The 17697-nt window shown below is 39.1% G+C and overlaps 1 protein-coding gene across 3 annotated transcripts in view; it reads right to left on the reverse strand.

Moving 5' to 3' along the window:
- LOC116070571 (transmembrane protease serine 11A) overlaps positions 1–17697 on the reverse strand; it is a 64874-nt gene that overhangs the window by 18330 nt on the left and 28847 nt on the right. For 2 of the 3 annotated variants that reach the window (XM_031342003.1, XM_031342005.1), the window contains exons 3-5: positions 14404–14522; positions 3849–3916; positions 433–593 (exon numbers count right to left, since the gene is read on the reverse strand). In XM_031342003.1, coding sequence (XP_031197863.1) covers positions 433–593; positions 3849–3916; positions 14404–14522 — 348 coding nt within the window. The remainder of the gene's footprint in view (positions 1–432; positions 594–3848; positions 3917–14403; positions 14523–17697) is intronic. The other variant, XM_031342004.1, reaches the window with a different exon arrangement.

Genomic DNA, 17697 nt, shown 5'->3' on the forward strand with positions numbered 1-17697 from the left:
AGGAGGAGGAGGAGGAGGAGGAGGAGGAGAAGGAGAAGGAAAAGAGGAAGAACTTCCTAACACGATCAAATACAGAAACTACCTATGTTTTTAAAGGCTACAGATGAGTTTGCATCTTTAGAAGGTTGCATCCAGAAGTGAATTATTGCTTAATTTCACTTGCTTAATCATGAAGGCAGTGGCTGTGTTGGATTAACCCTGCTTGAGGTAAAGATGCTTTTATTGAGAGATGAGCACCAATCGGTTACTTCCAGGAAAACCACTTGATGACTCTTGTCAGACATACTGTCATCAGAAAATAATCAAAATTTGAAATGCCTCATCTTTAGGTTGAATATTTTTCCATACGGTTTCTTACTATCCTTTGGAATGGGAATGACAAGTGAGTTTATGAATGCACGAAGAATTTGTATCGGGAATCGGCCTACTTACCATTAACTTGAACCAGTGAGACGTCAGCTGGCAAAGCTCTTGCTTTTCTTGTCTTCTGATTTAAGATGCTTTGGGTTGTCTTCTTTCCTACAGTCCTTTGCTCTGTAGTGGGAGTCTGGAATACCGTACCAATGTCTGCTTCTGTGTCATCCTCTTCTGGGCTGGGAAACACAAGAGCAGGATTCACATTCTAAGTGTGCATGGGTATTGTCTCACGGTCTTCCCTGTGATTTCCCAATCTCTGCCTCAGGTGCTGAGTATGTCAAGCACCAGGCAGTCTGCTTACCACCTCGCTCTTCTGTGTGCTACTCTCTGACTTAAATGCATTCCCCATGTTTCCTCCTCTAGCCTTTTTTTTTTTTTTTTAAATATTTTGAGTGCACTCTCTACCTTGAAGACATGTTACTGAATTTTTATTTTGTAAAAAGGTTTGGTCCTCTCAGGCTTTTGCAATCAATATATTTCTCATCCCTCAGCTGTTCAAAATGCAGAGAATAAGTAACCAGCTGCGAAGTGCTGGTTCTAAAATGGGAGACAAGCCTCATACCCAAATCTCTGGGAATATCATGCAAAGGGGTATGGAAGATTGTAAGGGCCAGAGCACCAGGAGGTCAGCTGCAAAACAGTCATCTGGTTATGACAGATGTTATACTCAAGAACTCCCATCAGCTATAGTTACTGCATAAGATCTGCACAAGACCATACCAGTCAACAGTGCTGGTGGGGGAAGGGTGCGTAAGACCTGTGTCACAATTATGGAGCTATAGGCAGTCAACAGCTGCTCAGGGGCGAAGAGTCACTTTTTCCTCAGGGTTGAGTTTCTTTGTAGGTTGCCTACATGCCAGAGGTCAGCCCTATGTGTGTGTATGGGTAATGCTATGTGTGTGGGTGATGCTAAGTGAACTTAGTAGGGTGTGTGTATGTGTGTATGTGTGTGTATGTGTGTATGTGTGTGTATGTGTGTGTGTTGTATCCATATATACACATGTAATAATAGAAACAGAGGACACAAATGTGAAAGGGAAATGGGAGCACACAGGAGGAATTGCAGAATGTGATAAAATGCACTGTACTTGCAACAGCTTCTTAAAAACATAAAAACCTCTGGGGGCTGAAAGAAGCCTCCTGTTCTCTTGGGGAACGAATTGGGTATCTGATATAGGAATTGCCTCTGTAGCATTGGTGAGAAATGGTTCTCCAACCCCAGGGAAGTCATTAGGTGTGGAAATTTTGCTTTGCTAAAGAGACTGTTCCTCATTTGGCTCTAATTTAAAAGTTATTTATGTATAACTTCAAGTGTCCACCCTTTAATTGTCCATTACACAGAGCTTAGAGCAACCAGTTTCAACATGTTTTAGGCAGCAATTCCTTCTTCCACATAAAATATTTGAAGGCAGCAGTGTGTGGTCGCTGGCACCTCCAGATGATCACACCTGCTTCCTTAAACCGCTTCAAGTCCCATCCCCTGTGCAAGTGCACTTTCACAGGGACTCACAGTACGGATAGGAGACCATGAAAGGTGTTCCTTTTTGGAGATGGGGAGAAGAGTGAGAACTGAGGTTTTGTTTGGGACTCTCGCCGTGTGTATCTTTATGTGCAACTAACTTGAGTTAGATGTTCAAACACAAATGCTAGAAATTTCCTTTTGCATACTGTCTTATCTTTATATTTATATACAGCAAAGTATACCTATGTGGTTCATTAAAGGTGTTCTTAAAGGTGAAAATGATACCTAATGATCTTTCATTCCCCCTATTTTTGTACCACAAAACAACAGTTCTAAAAAAAAAATCATGTCTAATCTATTTGAATCTTTTGGCTAAAAATTAAGGAAGTGATAGCAATTCTGAGGCATAATATGTATCACATTCCATTTTGGCTCTAGAATAGGGAAGTGCAACTAACTAAAATTTAATGTTAAATTGGCAAATGGGGACCCAAATATTTTTCCATCTTAAGTAAGAGGAGTTAAAACACTTTAATGTCCACAATAATCGCATAATCAAAACTGGCTACAAATTAGGAGTTTCTCAGACTCTGATGATGCCACTACAATGCTACAAAACTTAGAATTCAAAGGCAAAGGGTATACAATGTAGAAAGTTCCAGCATTTATATGCTTTTTACATCCTAAGTTATCCAACCATGCTATAATAACTTCATGCAGGGGCTGGAGAGATGGCCCAGGTGTTAAGAGCACCTGCCACTCTTGCAGAGGACCAGAGTTCAGTTTCCCACACCCACGTGGTGGCTCACAGACACTCATTGCCCTCTTCTGGACTCCAAAGGAACAGGACAGGAGTGATGAGCATATGGACATGCAGACAAAATACTAATTAGAGTAAAATAAAAATAAATTTTTAAAAATTCTTCATGGAAGTCATGAGTTCTCACATGTACAGATCTCTAGTGAGCCTTCAATAGTGCATCGGGCTACTGGTAAGAAAAATGGTTACCACCTTCCCTTCCAATAAATCCAGCTAAGTCTTCTAGTTGCTCTCATCAAGCTTTTTTTAGTATATGTTTGTTGTACAAAGTCATGGGTTTCATAATTACATCTTTGTTTGAGTATCTTTTTTCTCTTTGGGATGATTCATACAAACTCTTGCGTTTGTGCCTGTCCTGCTCTCTGTCTCTCTGTCTCTCTGTCTCTCGCTGTCTCTCTCTGTCTCTCGCTGTCTCTGTCTCTGTCTCTGTCTCTCTGTCTCTGTCTCTGTCTCTGTCTCTGTCTCTCTCTCTCTCTCTCTGTCTCTTTCTCCCTCTCTCTCTCCCTCTCTCTCTCTCTCTCTCTCTCTCTCTTCTCTCTCTCTCTCTCTCTCTCTCTCTCTGTGTGTGTGTGTGTGTGTGTGTGTGTGCGTGCGTTTTAAATAACAAAGTTGAAACCTCTGAGTAATTTCAGTGACTGATATGAGTAGTGCCTCCCTACCCAAGCAAAAGGGAGCATCTATTACAACACAATCATCTTTTGGTTCGGGCATGTTGTCTGCCACTAGGGCTTGGTTCCGGGTAAAACTTATGATCCCATTTTGTAGTAAACATCGCCTTCTTGGTGTTTTTGAAACGCCCTATCTGTCAGAAGTATAGAACTTGGTGCATGTAGAGACATGGCCTGGGTTTACCCAGGGCTGTGGATTAAGGTGGATTCTGGGTGGCACAGCCAGTGGGTAGGGCTTGAGTGCTCTATCAGTTGTAACCGTCTCTTGGGGTAACGTCAGCGTATCGTTACTCTCTTCCCCACATCTTAGCTTCTGAATTTTCAGGATGGATTCAGCCCTGTACTCTGAGGCTATTGTAGAGACAATTTTTCTGAAGAGCCCCGGCAAAAGGTCTAGAGACGCAAGCTATGTGAGGGGCCCTGTGTCCTATCCCTATGTCCCTACAGGCTTGCAGCTACACCCGTGCCCAAATGTACATACGGTTGTCTGACTACGTGGTTTTTGACGTAGCGCTTGTTCAAGGTTGAATCTATAAATATTTCATCTACCTGTCATTATTAAAAAGAGGAAAAACAATGTGTTAGAATATTTTATAATAAAGTATTAAACGGTAAACAAATAGAATAGTAACAATATGATTAAAGTTAGTGATTTTTTTGCAATAATTCTATTATTTACTCCTCTAAAATAAGCTTTAAAAAGACTATAGCTCTTACCCATAAGGTATATGTGATTGGCACTTAAAGTGGGTGCTTTTTATCGAGTCTTTTAGTGTACTTTACCAGAGCTGTATTTTATTTTTAAATGAACATCAGATAATTTTGTATTATTTCCAATGGTTTGCTCTATATAAAAGAATCTCATTGCAAAACATCTGAAGGAAAAGGGAGAAAAGTGAATTTGGAACTTCCCATAAGTGTACAGCTTTTACATTTTCACATTTAAAAAATGTCCTGAAATATACATGCAAACATTCTGCATGATCCCACCCTGATGCCATCTTCTTTCTCATTATGATCTATGAAAAGAGTTTCTCTTTCTTCTGAATTTCCAAATTTAAAAAACAAAATAACTTCTCAGTTTGTAGTAATCTGGGGGTTGTATATTTCAGATTAATTCTGTAAAAACAAAACAAAATACATAAGCAAAATAATTCCTGTTTAAGGGAAATGTTATACAGACTTCTTCACACAGAAGTACATAATAAAAAATGTAACACCACATTGTCACTCATTTATAGTATATTTAGTACATAATCACTTGCTCTGTAGATCTTTAGTTATGACATATACAGGGTATTGGGTATTAGGGAGAAACCTTTTTAAATCCATTGTAGATGCTAAGGCTAATTAGAAATGGATAATATAATGTTGAAATATCAAGGAAAAGTTATGGAGCTCATTTTATACCACCAAGAAAGAAGAAGAATATAATTTTTGAAAGATAAGTATGCAGTTTCAAGCTTGCTACATCAAAATGCTGTAGTCTGTCACAAGTGTGTTTGACGTCAGTATGCTCTAACAGCCACTTGGTGGCAATAGTGTCATCTGAATTTAGGCACTGTCACTCTTGTTGAGGAGAAACCAGATGAACTTAATATGGGAAGGAGGGAGGGAGACAGAGAGAGAGAGAAGGGGGAAGAAGAATAAGAATAAGAATAAGAATAAGAATAAGAAGAAGAAGAAGAAGAAGAAGAAGAAGAAGAAGAAGAAGAAGAAGAAGAAGAAGAAGAAGAAAAGGAGGAGGAGGAGGAGGAAGAAGAGGAGGAGAAGGAGGGAGGAGGAGGGAGGAACAGGAGGAGTGAAAAACAAAGTCCTGAATCCTAAAAGCAAGGGAGGTAAACGCAACTTTTATTTTTAAAAGAGCAAGACATACACCACCCTATGGTGGAATGATGTCTTAGGAATAGTAGTTCAAATTATGACTCCTTTAATGCTTTTAAAATTTTATAGATGCTTCATTAGGAGCCATAACTTTCATTACTTTAACCCTTACAATAAGAGTCATTTGATTCACCATAAGTATGCTATCAGTACTATGACATCCCAAGTTCTAGGACACCTTTTTCCACCAGCATAGATATGAATGAGTTTGCTAAAAATTCATTGTTATTAACACAATCTAGTAGAGTCAATAACTTAAAAATCCTACCTGTCACTTCAGAGCATTTGTAGCTTTGTAATTAGGAGCCTGATATTGAATAAAAGACCCCCCTAGGCTAGTACTTAGTTTCTGCTTAGTGACTTTGGAATGCAGTAAATTGCATTGAGATTAAGTACCAAGAGGGCAACTGGAGGTTAGTTGGGTGTTTAATGAAAAAGGTAGGGAGAGGTTGACAACTCAAACAGATACGCCCAGCCATTCAGCTCATTCCCAATCATTCCTGAAGTCATTGTTTGCACATGTCAAGGGCCCTTTCTGTTAGATCCTTCCTAATTGACTTCTTCTTTGACAGTAATCTATGTTTTCACAGGAGGGTATTTCTAGGTCGAGATTGCAAAACTCAGTTAGCTCTTCTACTGAGGATTTCATATGAGCTCCTATTTCCAAAATAACCTTAGTTGAGAACTAAAGGAACTAAAGTCATGCCATAAAAAAAATAGATTCTGTTGTTCTATCCTAAGTATAAGAATGGTACCATAGAAAGCATGATGGGATATACATTCTTAAAAATAATCACCCCTTTTAAGTGTAGAGATAGGCCCATGTGCCTCAAATCAACATATGCAACGCATATGTGGAGTGCCAGGGCACCAAATATCCTAGAGATAGAATCTCAGATAGTTGGGAGCCAACAGATATGGGTGCTGGGAACTGAGCCCACATCCTCTGGAAGAGCGCTTAAATGCTCCTAACCTCCCAGCCAATTCTCCAGCTTGACATATTTTTTAAAAATACCTTTATCTTTTAGTAAAGCTTCCTTGAAGTTACTGTTGCTGCAGGAATGGAGTCAGTAAAATAGGGAATTGGACGTCATTACATTTAATCTTTGTCAACATCAGCAGACATTCAATGGCTTGCCAGTCTCTTGCCAGCCTGTCTGTTCAGCCCTCTTTATACCAGTACCAGACCTGGCCTCCATTACCCTGTGTACTCGGCTTGTGACCTATTGGGTCGTTCTATTTTCTGGTAGTCTCACTTCTCTGGATCCCAGTTATCCTTGGGGATCTCTTAGAAAATCCTCTGGGGTTTAGTTGATCCTTCCTCCTCACTCAAATCTCACTTTCTACTGTGCTGATTTTTCTTATCCAGTTTACACACTTGCATATTTATTAATATAAGCATATTTTACTTTTATTGAACTGTAAAGAATTATGTGCAAACATGGTGATTTTGTTTTCCTAGTCTGTAATATTTATAATGGTAGCTATATTACTTGTTGTTGTAGGATGAATAAATAAAATAGAGAAATTTTATATCAGAAAGCCTCATGTTTTGTATCAGAGAGCCTCATGTTTGATGGTAAGTTTAAATGCATCCTTTACATAGGCTGAGATCAATGCTTCTATACAAAAGAGAAAAATTGCATGTGGACTTGTTGAAATTCTTTTCTTTGCATGGCATTCCCCAGTGGTTTGTCTTCTTGTGGCAAGTTGCTCTATCCTGAATCTCCATGTGCTAAATGTAGGACTTAATATTGCTATTATCTGTTAACTGTGCTCTTAAGTTTAAACTCTTTTGCATGTGAGCACATTTGCTTGTCTCATCAACAATCAGAGGTGAATACTATTATTATCGACATTATTTGGATGAGGAAGTGACTTGCCCTAATTGACACAGCACTGAGCCACAGAATCAGGACTAGGCCTAGGCTGGCAAGCTTTTCAACTTGATAATGTCTTCACAGTACTACTGGCCTAAGGCTGAGCACCTGGAGCTCCTCATCACAATGGCAGTGACCTGTGCCTACATGAGCCAGAAACTGCAAAGTTCTGCCAAAAATAAATAGCAGATCCTAGTACTTTGTACTGTAATATGGTTATAATGTTATTTTATTGATTGGAAATTCTAGATACTGCTTGCAATGTGCATCTGGAGGCCAAAGATCAATGTTAGGCATCTTCCTCGATCATCCTTTACCTTTTTTAACATAGTTTCTCACTGAGCCTAGAGCTCACTGATTGGCTAGATTGCCTGGGCACTGAGAGCCAGGGAATCCCTGCATTTGTCACTCTTGTGCTGCAGGGATAAAAGCTTTTGCACCTGGATTTTTAAGTGGGTAGTAGGGATCTGAACACTATGCTTACACTGCAAGCACTTTAGTGACTATGCCATGTTCCCCAAATGTATGTGGGGGATTGAAGAAGTGAGCTCTAAATCTTTCCATCAGGGTTGGGTGGAGCATGGTCAGCCTGTGCACCAGGCCGTGTTTATAGCATTTCCGGGCTCGATAAATGGAGATAAGTTTTACCTCTCCTGGCTTTGAACACAGAGCTGTGTCTACTGGAGAGAGGAGTTGTATCAAGGGTCATCTGAGGTCTGGATATGTGGGTGGAGTGACATGGAAGTGTGGCTTTCTTATTACTTTAAATCAAAAGGGAATGAGATCACTAAACAGGGTATGATATTTCATAATGTTGTCAGTTCCTTGCACTATTCTTTTTCAATGTCTCTTTGTAGAATGCCTGAAGGAAACGCACATCCGTGACTAATCACACACTGCTGGATTTCCTTGCTAGGTAACCGTTTCCCAACTTGATTAATATTCCTGAGATGGGAGAGGCAAAGTACATATGTCTACACTAAGAGGTTACAAAAGAGTATTACAAAAGATAAAGTGCTAACTGTCAGTGTGCCTAAGAAAATCAGGATCTACAAATTATCTTCGGAAAGACATTTCAAATAGACATCCATTTAAAATAGTACTAAAGATATTTAAAAGCAGGGATTCCAAAGCAAGGGAGAGAGCGTCACCAGGTAGAAAGCTCATGTCCTCACCAGGCCTATCTCTTAAATCTCTAGTTTGGGGAAAAACAGAGAGACAGACAGACACGGGTTTTATTCAGTCTCTCTTTCATGTCTTATGTGCTACTGTATTTCTAATAGTGGATTACAAATCTGCATATATATCCAGGGGAGTGATGACTGTACCATGCATCTATATTTATCATGACCAGAGGTGTCTTATATCACTGCCCTTCTCAGAAATCTTTCCTCAAACAGCACACTCGTACACAGCTTTTGTGCAACTATAGATCATTTACACTAAGCATGCGTGTAGAGTTATGATCATCCACATTCTCTCTTCCTTATACTCGCTTCCATTACTGTTTTCCTCACCAAACTCTGATGCCAGGAAACAAACAGAACACCTTCATATAGTAAGCGATTCTAGTATATTGGTTAAGAAAATACATTTTTATATAAAAAAACTAAATGAAAGAATTGTAGGTTTTAATCATTTCATCTTCAACTTTAGCTGAGCCTTTCCATACCAGGAGAATTTAGTGGAAAAGGACCACATTTGGAGTTAAGTACATGGACTCAGGATTTTCCCTTCATCAGTTGGTAGCTGCAGACTTTAAACTCAGAGGCTTAGTTCTCTCACTTGGGGAAGATAATGACATCGCTCTTAGGTTGATAAATATCAGAGATGAGATATACAACTCTTATTCTTTGTCAGGATTCACATGAAGCAGTTCTATAGTGATCCACACCATTCCTAGTCAGCTATGCCTACTTCAGTTCCAGAAGGAATGAAGTCTGGGTCCTCAGTGGGGCTCACACACTTTCCAGTCCTGCATTCTCAGTCTCCAAGCATGAAATGTCTTCTGGCTTCTGCTAGTTTTTAATTATCGTTATTGAGACAGGGTCTCACTATGCAGCTCAGGCTGGCCTCAGAACTGTGATTACTGGATTGGACCACTATTTTGTTCTGTCTTTGTTCTTTCCTCTCATTTAAATTTTCTTCAAGCTTCCGAATTCAATGTCTTCTTTCAAGACATATATCCACAGCTCAAATCCAAACAATGCACATCTCTTGTGTCTCTCTCTTGGTATGAATTCAAGCATCAGAGTTTCTTTAAGACTGTTGCTGGGTTGAAGTTCATTACCATCTTGTCTCTGCTGCTGGTTTTTTCTCAGTAGCACTTCTGTTGTGGTGTTCATCAAAGCCAGATCCTTCACTCTGACTTCTAATTGGGGTTGTTCTTTTAAAAAAATTACTACCTGTAAAATTCATGATGTCTTTGTTTTAATAGCTGAGTGGGATGAAGACAGATGCAGAGACCCACAGGCAAATATTAGGTGGAGCTCGGGGGTCTTGTGGAAGAGTAGGGATAGAAATGAGCAAGCCTGGAGGATCAAGCATACCACGAAAGGAATTACAGAGTTAACTAACCTGGGACCTCATGGGCTCACAGAGCCTGAGCCACCAACCAAAGGTCATGCTGGAGCTGGACCTAGACCCCATACACATTTGTGTCAAATGTGCAACTTGATCTTCATGTAGGTACACTACCAAGTGGAGTGCTGGGGTTGGGGGTTGTCTCCGTCTCTGATCTCCTTTCCCCCTACCTGGACTGCCTAATTGGGCCTCAGTGAGAGAGAATATGCCTAGTCCTGCTGGGACCAGATGTCTCAGGGTGGGATGGTAACCAAGGGGGTGCTTCACTTCTCTGAGGAGAAGTGGAGGCAATAGGGGGAAGGATTTATAAGGATGGTGCTGGAAGGAGAGGAGGGAGTGGGGGGTGTGACCAGGATGTAAGCTGAATAAAAGAAAGACAACAAAAAAAGATGTAAGCTGAATAAAAAAAAAGATGTAAGCTGAATAAAAGAAAGACAACAAAAAAAGGATGTAAGCTGAATAAAAGAAAGACAACAAAAAATTAGTACCTATGCTTTGTCTCTACAACTCTAGACACCCGCACACACAAACACACGCAAACACAAATCAAAGATGTTTTGACAGTAATTTGGGACCCTGTTTCTGGTGTTTCTGAGCATAAACAAGGCAAAATGAAGAACTTCTTTGGCATGGGAGTAGGTTCTCACTACCCGGGGAAAGTGAAGAAAACTTCAGCGGTTACCACAGTTTGTGATCTCATGGGAACAGGATAATTGACAGAGAATAATGTGTCAGAAACAAAGAGGTTCTGGGAATTTGAACAATGATACAGAGGAAATACACTCACATAGATGATTCTTCAAGATGACTACTGTCCTGGGGACATGTTCACTAAGGATGGGAATTTCAAATCATAATGCCTACTCTCACAGCCTCATTGTGTCATTTACCCAGATAATCAAAATGTGTATTCTTGAGCACATTAGGATTTCTGTACCTTTATCTTCACACCTGTAAAAATTAGATTGTAATTTATCTCCCTCAAAGGGTTGTTATTGAGGATTAAATACAGTAAATGTATAAGATGCTCACAATGTTATTTCATTTTATATATACACATATATGGATGTATATATTATTACTCTCATTATGGTATAACAAGTTTATACCTTATGTATGCATAATGATCCTATGGTTTCAAGTGTTTTTGAAATTTCTGAAAATATTCTAAAAGTAAAATGTCCTCTTAGTGATTCTCCTTATCCTTATAAGATCTGGATAGAAATTAAATATCCTGTTCATTGTGTGATTTTTTTTCTTTACAGCAGTGTGAAAACTGGAGAGTCAATAGAAACTGTACTTTGAACATTGAATTTTATTCTTTTCTTAGATTAACAATATGGGGACATGTTCTCCCAGTGCTTGGCAACAATACTCAGCAACATGATGTATTTCAGTAATTTTTTGCATATGAATATCTAGAAAATAATGTGAGCCATCTATCTATCAGTTTACTATAAAACAGGCTTTGTGTGAGATTATTTTCTCCAACTCTAGGCTAATGTATTTGTCCTCAGTGTCTTTAGGTTAGCCCAGGCTAAGCTATAACATTTGGTAAGATAAGTGCATTACCTACCTTTTTGCCTTATTGTACTTTCAGCTTATTTTGGGCTCGTTGTGGTAACATGATAATAACTTAAGGCACATCTTCCCTGGTGCCAGGAAACCAGTCTTCTCTAAAGGATGTAAAGGGATGTCTTCACCCTCACAATATTTCTTGGAAATGGGAGTTTTAGTAATATTGGAGCATGAACTCAATTTACTTTTACATCTCCATTCAAATGGGTAAAGCCAAAACTATGAGGCAGAACAGGATCTGCAGCTGTCTTTCTTGGAGATCCAATTAGTATCCACATAGGAAAGAGAAGAAGCTTGTTTTACTCATTAGGATTTAGCAACTATTAAGAGGAGTGGCTCAGGATGAGGCTTGAACCCCTTCCAGGAAGTCCTCTAAAGGGAACTCTGTAGGGGAAGGGGAGAGCCTGCGTGATTTAAGCCAGTGAGATAATACAAAGCGTTTCCTGACCACAGGGATCCTCCCATCTGCTTTACCTTTGAGATTCTCCTACACTTACTGCCCATATAGACAGTTTAATCCTTAGTTATATCCTGCCCTGCCTTCCAACTCCATGTGGGTTACTCACATCTCCCCCAAGACATTGCAAAAACTTGAAAAGACAGATCATATATCCTTTTCTGAAAGACCTATGAGCCAAGAAAAATAATAAGCTTAATACTCATATTTTAAAAAGCTTAGACTGCTGTCTATATGTGGAATGTGTTCTTCTAGCTGGGCTGCTGTATCTGGCCTCATTGGGAAAGAAAGGGCCTAGTGGTCCCCACCCACTCAGAAGAGAAAGGGAGGGGAAGAGGGTAGGGTTGTGGGAGGGGTGACTGGGAGTGGGGCAGTGAGCTGGATGTAAAGTGAATAAGTAAAAAAAGCAGAATTAAAAAAAAAAGCTTAGATTGCTTAGCTGTTTTTGAAAACTAGTTCATTATATGGTATCTAAAACCTGGTTCTCTGTTAATGTCACACTTGAGAGTACTCACAAGACGAATTTAAGAGCTAACATAAAACATAAAATTTTTAAATTAGTAGGATAAAATACAGTAAAATGCTTTTGATTGACTAGGACTAATGAATTTTGTTCATTTCTTTTATTTTTAAATAATAGAATATAATAAAATGAGATACAACAAAAAGCTAACACATCAGCATTGGACAAAACAACCAATCAGGAGAAGAAAAATAATCCAAGAGAAGGCGCAAGAATCAGAGACCTACTCATTCGCATGCTCAGTAATCCCATAAAATTACTAGGCTGGAAGTCATACTATAGACGCAGAAGACTTGCTGCAGACTCATGCAATCCCTGGGTATGATGCTCAGCCTCTCTGAGTTCTTATGTTGCTTATTTATTTTCAAACCTACTGCATTCCTATCCATTTAGTTCAGTAAAGCTAAGGTTTATTAGCTTTTATGTATTCAAACAATAACAAGAATATTAAATGTAGACTAAGTAAAAGAAGTTCAATATTCTCAATAAGTGATAATATTTTTATCTCTGAAAGAATTTATTTTTAAGCAATACATACATATATGATACATGTGATCTATCATATCATATATCATATATATGTGATATATATGATATGTGATATATGTGTGTGTGTTTCAAACTATTCTTTCTTCTTCTGTGTATCCTTGACTCTGTAGACCAGGCTGGCCTCAAACTCACAGAGATCTACTTGCCTTTGCCTCCAGAGTGATGAGATTAAAGTTGTGCACTACTACCATCCAGTTATGTATCAGAAAGTCACCTGAGGTAAAACTAATTGGGTAATACACACACACACACACACACACACACACACACACACCCCTCATTCTGGGATTTCTCAAGAATATATTGCAAATACCATTGCCCAATATACTCCAGATGCAAAAGCATAGGGGGACACACATCAATCTGTAGACATAAACTATATATTGGGACATGAAAATGCAAGATAGAAAAACTGTAAAACTTAATAACAATCGAGAATATGCATTAGAAACATGATCTATAACATCATCACAAGCATGTTGTAGTTGAAGATGTTGCATGTAGGAATATGGTGACATGGAAAACATGACAATGGATTTGAGACTGGAAATATTTTAAGGAGAAAAGTCTTGGTTAAAATATGAAATATAGGAGCTGGAGAGATGGCTCAGAGGTTAAGAGCACTGGCTGCTCTTCCTGAGGTCCTGTGTTCAATCCCCAATACTCACAACCATCTGTAATGATATCTAGTGCCCTCTTCTGGCATGCAGTCATACATGCAAATAGAACATTCACACATAAGGTAACTCCTGCCTCTCTTGCCTCCTTGCTCTCCATTCCCTTCCCCTCTCTCCGCTTGCCTATGGCTTGCCCCTTCTTCTCTACTCTCCTTCCCCCTTCTCTCTGCCTTTCTCTACTATTCTCTTAACACCCTCCCCATGCCCTAAATAAACTCCATTCTATACTGAAAAAATAAACGAATCTTTAAAATATGAAGAATAATCATTATTTATTCCCCTTTAAGTGACTCAACCTTCTGTTCTTCCTTTAGACAAATTAAGCTGAGCAGTTCTTGCATGAGGATTCATGGACATTCAGAACATAACTCTATAAAACCAAGAAGGCTTTTCCTTTTGGAAGGTGCCCTGGAAGTTTTAGCTTTAACAAATTTGTTAACACTAACTATAACCATCAAGAGGTAAACATTGGCGTCTCCCTTTCCTAACACATTACAAGGTAAAACCAATATCTTTGCTGTCTTTTTATAGTTATTTTTAAAACTGTGAAGGATGGTTTTATAAAAAAACTTGTGACCAACAGTGAGTTCTAATGTACCTAGGCTTTTCTATTAGGAAAACCTCTTGGAGAAATTAGAGAAACAGTAGATCTGGTAGCATATATCCTTGCATCATTTAAGAAGAGATTTGAATCAGAGCCCCAATTTATTAGACAGGCACATTCCCTCACCCCAACTCTAGCTACACATCCCATGAAATAAAGGATAAACTGGTCTGAGGTGAGGGGCTGGAGAGCTACAAGTGGATTCTGATGTGGGTGGTATGAAAATTATGTTTTTGGAAATAAAATAAATGAACCACAAAATTCTGGCAGTATTCTATAAGATAAATTTTATCTGACTTACCAAATTTTCTTTCATCTCCTGTAAGTCCTTCAATTGATTTGAGCTCTTTCGTCCTGAGTTGCTATTGACTTGAATATCTGAAATTGTAAAGGTCCCCTGATAATATTCCATATTCTGGCCTGTGATTATAATGAAAAATAGAAAATGTATAAGCTATGCAAAGTCTTCTGGATCCAAGACATAATTATAATGAGCCAGAAATGAAGCTGTACGTTTGTCACCAAACCTCTTTCTAGTTGAACTTAATAAAAAATATAGTAGCATATTAACAGTTTTATGTTAATAATAATAGCTGATATTTGTTGAATCTTTACTATGTGCAGAACCTCAAATGAATCGTTTCATCATAAGTCCAGATTCTTGAGGTTGGCATGGCCTCCATTTTATAAAGGAGGGAAGTAAGACACAATAACATCAACTACCTTGATGCTTGTTATTTAACTAACAGGTGTTTTTTTTTTTTTTTTTTTCAGAAGCTTCAATTTTACAGTGAGGCTCCAGAGTTTGTGTATTCATTGTTATGCTTTCTTGTGTGTGTTGAGGTATAAACCAAGCAGGAGTAGAGGTAAGTGAGTATTCTTGCATACTTTTACTTGTGGAGAAAGATCCAAGTACAATGAAGGAAATCAAGGAAAAGGCTGTTAGTGATTGCAAGTGAAAACAGTTTGCAACAATGGTATCAATGAGATGTCTGGCTATCATCGATGAAAAGAAAAGGAATCAGTCTGTTGTCAACAGTTAAAGATGCTTTTGTATAATTAATATGGATCTTTGTCATTGGTATAAACTGATAATAGGGTTTCAGTATGAGTCTCAGAATATAGAAAGTCATTTCATTTTCATGTCATAAAACAAACATTTCCCCATTGCTAAGTCTTTGGAGATGATCTAGGAGTGTGTTTATGGCTACTGAACTCTGGATCTGAACGAGTACATGTGTACCAATTGTTGCGTATTCTTGAGGAGGTTAAGGCCTTCTCTCTCAATTTTGTATTATTTGTGTGCATGTTGTTTATATAAAGAGGGCACATGGCTGGTTCAAAGCTGTAGCTGAGGAGTCTTGAGTGCTCAATATATCCTGCTCAGTGTGCTATTGTTGGGTGCTATGAGGGTTAATTCAGGACAAGCCAAGAGGTACAGGACTCAGATGTGGCAGGGCAGCCAGCACAGGATCGTACTAACTCCCTCTTCACATAGGAGGTTCTGCAGATACACAGCCCTCTCTGCCCCTTCCCCGCAAGCAGAGAGCTTGCCTTTGGGGAATGCTCCAACCCAGGGACTCAGGTGAGATCTCCATTTTCTCTCCAGTGACCTTCTAAGTTGGGACCACCCAGGAGGGACAGGCCTCAGAAATGGCAGGGAAGCCAGCAAAGGATCCTTTCTACCTCCCTCTTCACCTAGTAGAAATTACAGATCTACAGCCCTCTCTGCCCCTTCCCTGCAAGTGGAGGGCCTGTCTTCAGGGTTTGTTCTGACCCCAGGACTAAGGAGTGATGACTGATCCACAGCCCACTGCACACAGGTCTTACTAGAGGAGAGTTGATCTCCCAGAAGTGCTGACACAGGCTTGCAGACCCACAGGGGGAACAAGCTCCAGCCAGAGACAGCAAGAACATCTAACACCAGAGATCAACAGATGACAAAAGTCGAATGCAAGAATTTTACCAACAGAAACCAAGACTACTTGGCTTCATCAGAACTTAGTACTCCCACCACAGCAAGTCCTGGATATCTCAAAACACCAGAAAAGCAAGATTTGGATCTAAAAATCATATCTCTTGGTGGTGCTAGAGGAATTTAAGAAGGACATGAATGACTCCCTTAAAGAAATACAGGAGAACACAGGTAAAGAGGTACAAGCCCTTAAAGAATTACAGGAAAGCACACTAAACAGGTGAAGAAACTGAACAAAAAACCATCCAGGACCTAAAAATGGAAGTAGAAACAGTTAAGAAATCACAAAGAGAGACAAATCTGGAGATAGAAATCCTAGGAAAGAAGTCAGGAACCATAGACGCAAATATCACCAAAAGAATACAAGAGATAGAAGAGAGAATCTTGGGTGCAGAAGATACCATAGAAAACATTGACACAATAGTCAAAGAAAACACAAAACGCAAAAAGTTCCTAACCCAAAACATCCAGGAAATCCAGGACACAATGAGAAGACTGAACCGAAAAATAATAGGTATAGAAGAGAATGAAGACCTCCAACTTAAAGGGCCAGTAAATATCTTCAACAAAATTATAGAAGAAAACTTCCCTAACCTAAAGAAACAGAAACAGATGCCCATAAACATACAAGAAGTTTATAGAACTCCAAATAGACTGGACCAGGTTGGAAATTCTTCTGCCATATAATAGTCAAAACACCAAATGCACAAATAAAGAATTTTAAAAGCAGTGAGGGAAAAAGGTCAAGTAATATATAAAGGCAGGCCTATCAGAATTACACCAGACTTCTTGCCAGAGACTATGAAAGCCATAAGATCCTGGGTTGATGTCATACAGACCTTAAGAGAACATAAATGCCAGCTCAGGCTACTAAACCCAGCAAAACTCTCCATTACTGTAGATGGAGAAGCCAAAGTATTCCATGACAAAACTAAATTCACACAATATGTTTCCACAAATCCAGCCCTTCAAAGGGTAATAAATGGAAAACAAAAACACAAGGAGGGAAACTACATCCTAGAAAAAGCAAAAAAGTAATTTTCCAACAAAATTAAAAGAAGATAGCCACATGAACAGAAGTCCAACTCTAACAACAAAAATAACAGGAAGCGTCAATTACTTTTCCTTAATATCTATTAATATCAATGGACTCAATTCCCCAATAAAAAGACATAGACTATCAGATTGGGTATGTAAACAGGACCCAACATTTTGTTGCATACAGGAAATCCACCTCAGTGACAAAGACAGACACTATCTCAGAACAAAAGAATGGAAAACAATTTTCCAAGCCAATGGTCCCAAGAAAAAAAGCAGGAGGCCATTCTAATATTACATAAAATCAACTTTCACCCTAAAGTGATCAAAAAGATAAAGAGGAGAGACTGAAGGAAGGACAAGCCAGCCTAATATAGCTATCTCCTGAGAGGCTCTGACAGTACCTGACTAACACAGATGTAGAGGCTCACAGCCATCCATTGAACTGAGTACAGGGTCCCCAGTGAAGGAGTTAGAGAAAGGACCAAAGGACTTGAAGGGTTTGCAGCCCCTTAGGACGAACAATAATATGAACTAACTAGCACCCTCAGAGCTCCCAGGGACTCAACCACCAACCAAGGA

Source organism: Mastomys coucha, unplaced genomic scaffold, assembly GCF_008632895.1.
Source record: "Mastomys coucha isolate ucsf_1 unplaced genomic scaffold, UCSF_Mcou_1 pScaffold22, whole genome shotgun sequence".
NCBI lineage: Eukaryota > Metazoa > Chordata > Mammalia > Rodentia > Muridae > Mastomys > Mastomys coucha.